This window comes from Temnothorax curvispinosus, unplaced genomic scaffold, assembly GCF_003070985.1.
Source record: "Temnothorax curvispinosus isolate PA1 unplaced genomic scaffold, ASM307098v1 QBEX01004123.1, whole genome shotgun sequence".
Taxonomy (NCBI): domain Eukaryota; kingdom Metazoa; phylum Arthropoda; class Insecta; order Hymenoptera; family Formicidae; genus Temnothorax; species Temnothorax curvispinosus.
Window position 1 is genome coordinate 1,462 of NW_020213903.1, and position 3,150 is coordinate 4,611.

General features: G+C 36.6%; 1 protein-coding gene across 1 annotated transcript; it reads right to left on the reverse strand.

The window, feature by feature from the left end:
- Nucleotides 1–285: 285 nt before the first annotated feature.
- LOC112453187 lies at nt 286–1,932 on the reverse strand (the record flags this gene model as incomplete). Its single annotated transcript, XM_025013795.1, has 3 exons — nt 286–697; nt 1,427–1,716; nt 1,815–1,932. Coding segments are annotated over 3 exons (820 nt in total), but the record flags the coding sequence as incomplete, so codon positions are not given.
- Nucleotides 1,933–3,150: the final 1,218 nt, after the last annotated feature.

Sequence of the window (3,150 nt, forward strand, 5' to 3'; positions counted from 1 at the left end):
GTAAATTTTTGGATACTTTCTTTGCTGCAATTACATTTGTTAATTTAATGACTCTCTTTTCTTTTTCATTCGTTATTAGCGTAAGATCTCCTTTACCATCTATTGAAATGTTTGCAAGCTCATTTTTATTCGCGCATTTAATAACTCTATCTTTACATTTTTCAAATTTTGACAGAATAAAATTCTTATTCACAATATGATCCGTAGCACCCGAATCTGCAGTAAAATTGACTACCTCTTTTGAACTATCTCTATCTTCTATTAATTTAACCATGTATTATTTACCTTCTTCTGATTCTCCTTTATTTGCTGTTTTCGTTGATATAGGTTTCTCAGCTGGTTGTATCTTGGTTATTTTCCCTTTGTTATCTACTCTTTTTGTGCCTTTTTGCACAAATCTACCCTTTTTGTTTATGTTTTTATTAACGGTTTTATTTAAATACCTTTTTCCTCTAGCTCTGTTCGCCTGGGCTTCGGCACTCGGACAATTATCACCCTTGTGACCTCGTACTTCCTGGCAGTAGTAACAAAACCAGGCACCAAATTCTATTAGTGGACAGTCCTTTGCCATATGACCCATTCGGTTGCATCTGTAGCATTTCACTTGTTTCATGTTCTCTTCTGCAGCAGCCCTCTGTACCCTGACTTCGGGTTTCTCTAATTTTTCTTTATTCTCGTTTTTAGTTTCTGCTTCTAACTGCATCATAAAAGACTTTATTTCATCTATGTTCATTTCTTTAAGATTAGTTTGTCTTCTAATTAAATCTACATTCCTCAGCTCTGGTACATTAATTGACACAGCCTGATAAAGTGCAGATCTAATCTCTTGTTCTGTGAGGGGTACCGCATCTTCACATGATTCATATTCTCTAATTATTGAATCGAAGCGTTCACAAAAATCACTTACTTTTTCGTTTTTTCTCATTTTAATTTGATAAAGTTTAGTTCGTACCGATGCATGAGTAACGTTTACTTCACTCTTTTTATATCTTCTCAATTTCTTCAAAATTTCTTTCGGATCTTTTTCATGTAGAATCCTTTTATGATAGTTTTCATCTAAATGATTGATTATTATATCTCTAACAAGACTTTTTCTCTTAGCAACTTTTAGTTCGGAGAGATTTTCTGGACTTTCAATGTTTGAATCTATTACATCTAACAACTCGTTATTCATTAACTCAGATTTTAAATAATCCATCCAAAGATCAAAGTTGGATTTTTGCGTCAGCTTATATTCTCTTCTAATATGCAACCTTTGACTGTTCAATTCCAATTTTATAGCTCTTTTCATTGTCTCTAAACTCCTACCTTTTTCGGCTGAACAGACTGTTATTTCATTTAATTTTCTCTTTTTAGACTCTACCTCTAGTTCTTTAACCGTTTGTTTACTGTTTTCTACTGAACTTTGGGTATCTTTATTGCTTACCTCTAAACGTCTAAGTTTAACTTTTTCTTTCTCTAAATTTAAACGGGAGACTTCCACCATATTCTCCATCATCTCGGTGGCCTTCTTCATTACTTTATCCAGCATCTGCATCGAATTGTCCATTTTCTCAACCATCTTTTCTTGTTTCTCGTAAAGTATCTTTGTCCCTATAGGTAGTACAGGACGATTATCAGCCCATTCTCTATTCACATCTATGTTTTTTATTATCTTTGGTTTGCCGCGTTTCGGGATTGCACCCTTTGCTTCAGTCTCCTTCTTGTCTTTTGCTTCTATACGGAATTTTGAAATTACTATTTTTATTTTCTCTGAATGCATATATATATTATTCTTCTGGACTACTTTATTTTCAAAAAAAATACTCTCTTACCTCTATCTTTTCTTACTGTCTCGTCGTTTTTATCTTTTGTTTCTCTATCTATTACCGTGATAAAGCTGCTATCGCTGTCGTAGTCGACCAGCGCATCTTGGCCTTCTTCTTCTTCTATCTATATCGGGATTTAAATATCAACTGAACATTAGCATTCCTCTTTTGACAAGATAAACCAACATTCGTATTGACAAATAATAATTTACAATTTCTATCACTAGATCTCTTTCAGCGATAAAAATTTAATGCTTATGAGGCTATATAGAACGCACTGCAATTCACAATAACCCCAAAGCGAGAAACCACGCGCCTCTGCAGGGCTATCCGCACGCGCACACCACTGTCCGTTGCGATCCCCAGCACTGCTGAAAAGATCTATGGGAGCTCGGGTTGATCACGCACACGCACGGGGCCCATACAAATTTACGCGGCTTCCCTAAACAGTAATCAAGCTACACCGCACAGCAAGTCATGCTCAATTACCGACCCGATACATATCGATTTCAAAAAAAATAAACTCATATAGAGTCATATAGAGTTTTTATACATACGCATACATTTACATGTATCGCAATCTAGCCATCTAGCATACGCATACATGTACATGTATCGTAATCTAGCCATCTAGCAGCGATGCCATGTTGTTAGTCGAAATCGATTATGTGTTTGTGCGCGCCCAGCAACAAGTTCTGCGCGCCAAAAACAATGACTTTCGCCGTCTACGATCGGACTTCCGCGCGCCAAAAGAAATGACTCTCGCCGTTCACGATCGGACTTGCATGCGCACGTCGCCGACTTGCTACCAAGCGGCATTTTTCTATCTCTTTTTTCTTCATTATTCTCTACTTCTTTATTACACTTTATACATCTATTCTCTAATTTTCTTATTACCATTATTACCTCTATTTCTATTTCTCGAGAAAAATGGCAAAAACATCTATCTCCTTGTAACAGTATTTATCGAACAAACATTCTTATTAACTGAGAATTCTCTCGTTTTGCTCGTCAGCAACGAGGAATATTATTTACTTACCCTCTAATCTTCTAGATGCTTCTATCTTTTTCTATGCTTTTCGCCGGCGTCTCACACACTTCGTATATACACTTTCGTGCTATGTTCCTCACGCAGGGGAATCGTGCCCTGGGCCCATAACCTATTGGAAATATAATCAGGGACGACTTGAAATGTGGTGAGATGAGCAGGGAACACAACAATCTTGGTCTTTGTACACTCTGAATACTGTCTTTATTATATATAAGTATATCACACTCTGTAACTTAAACCGTAACCGACACGTCTGAACACGACGGTGATCGAGGCTCTTGTGAGCACCAC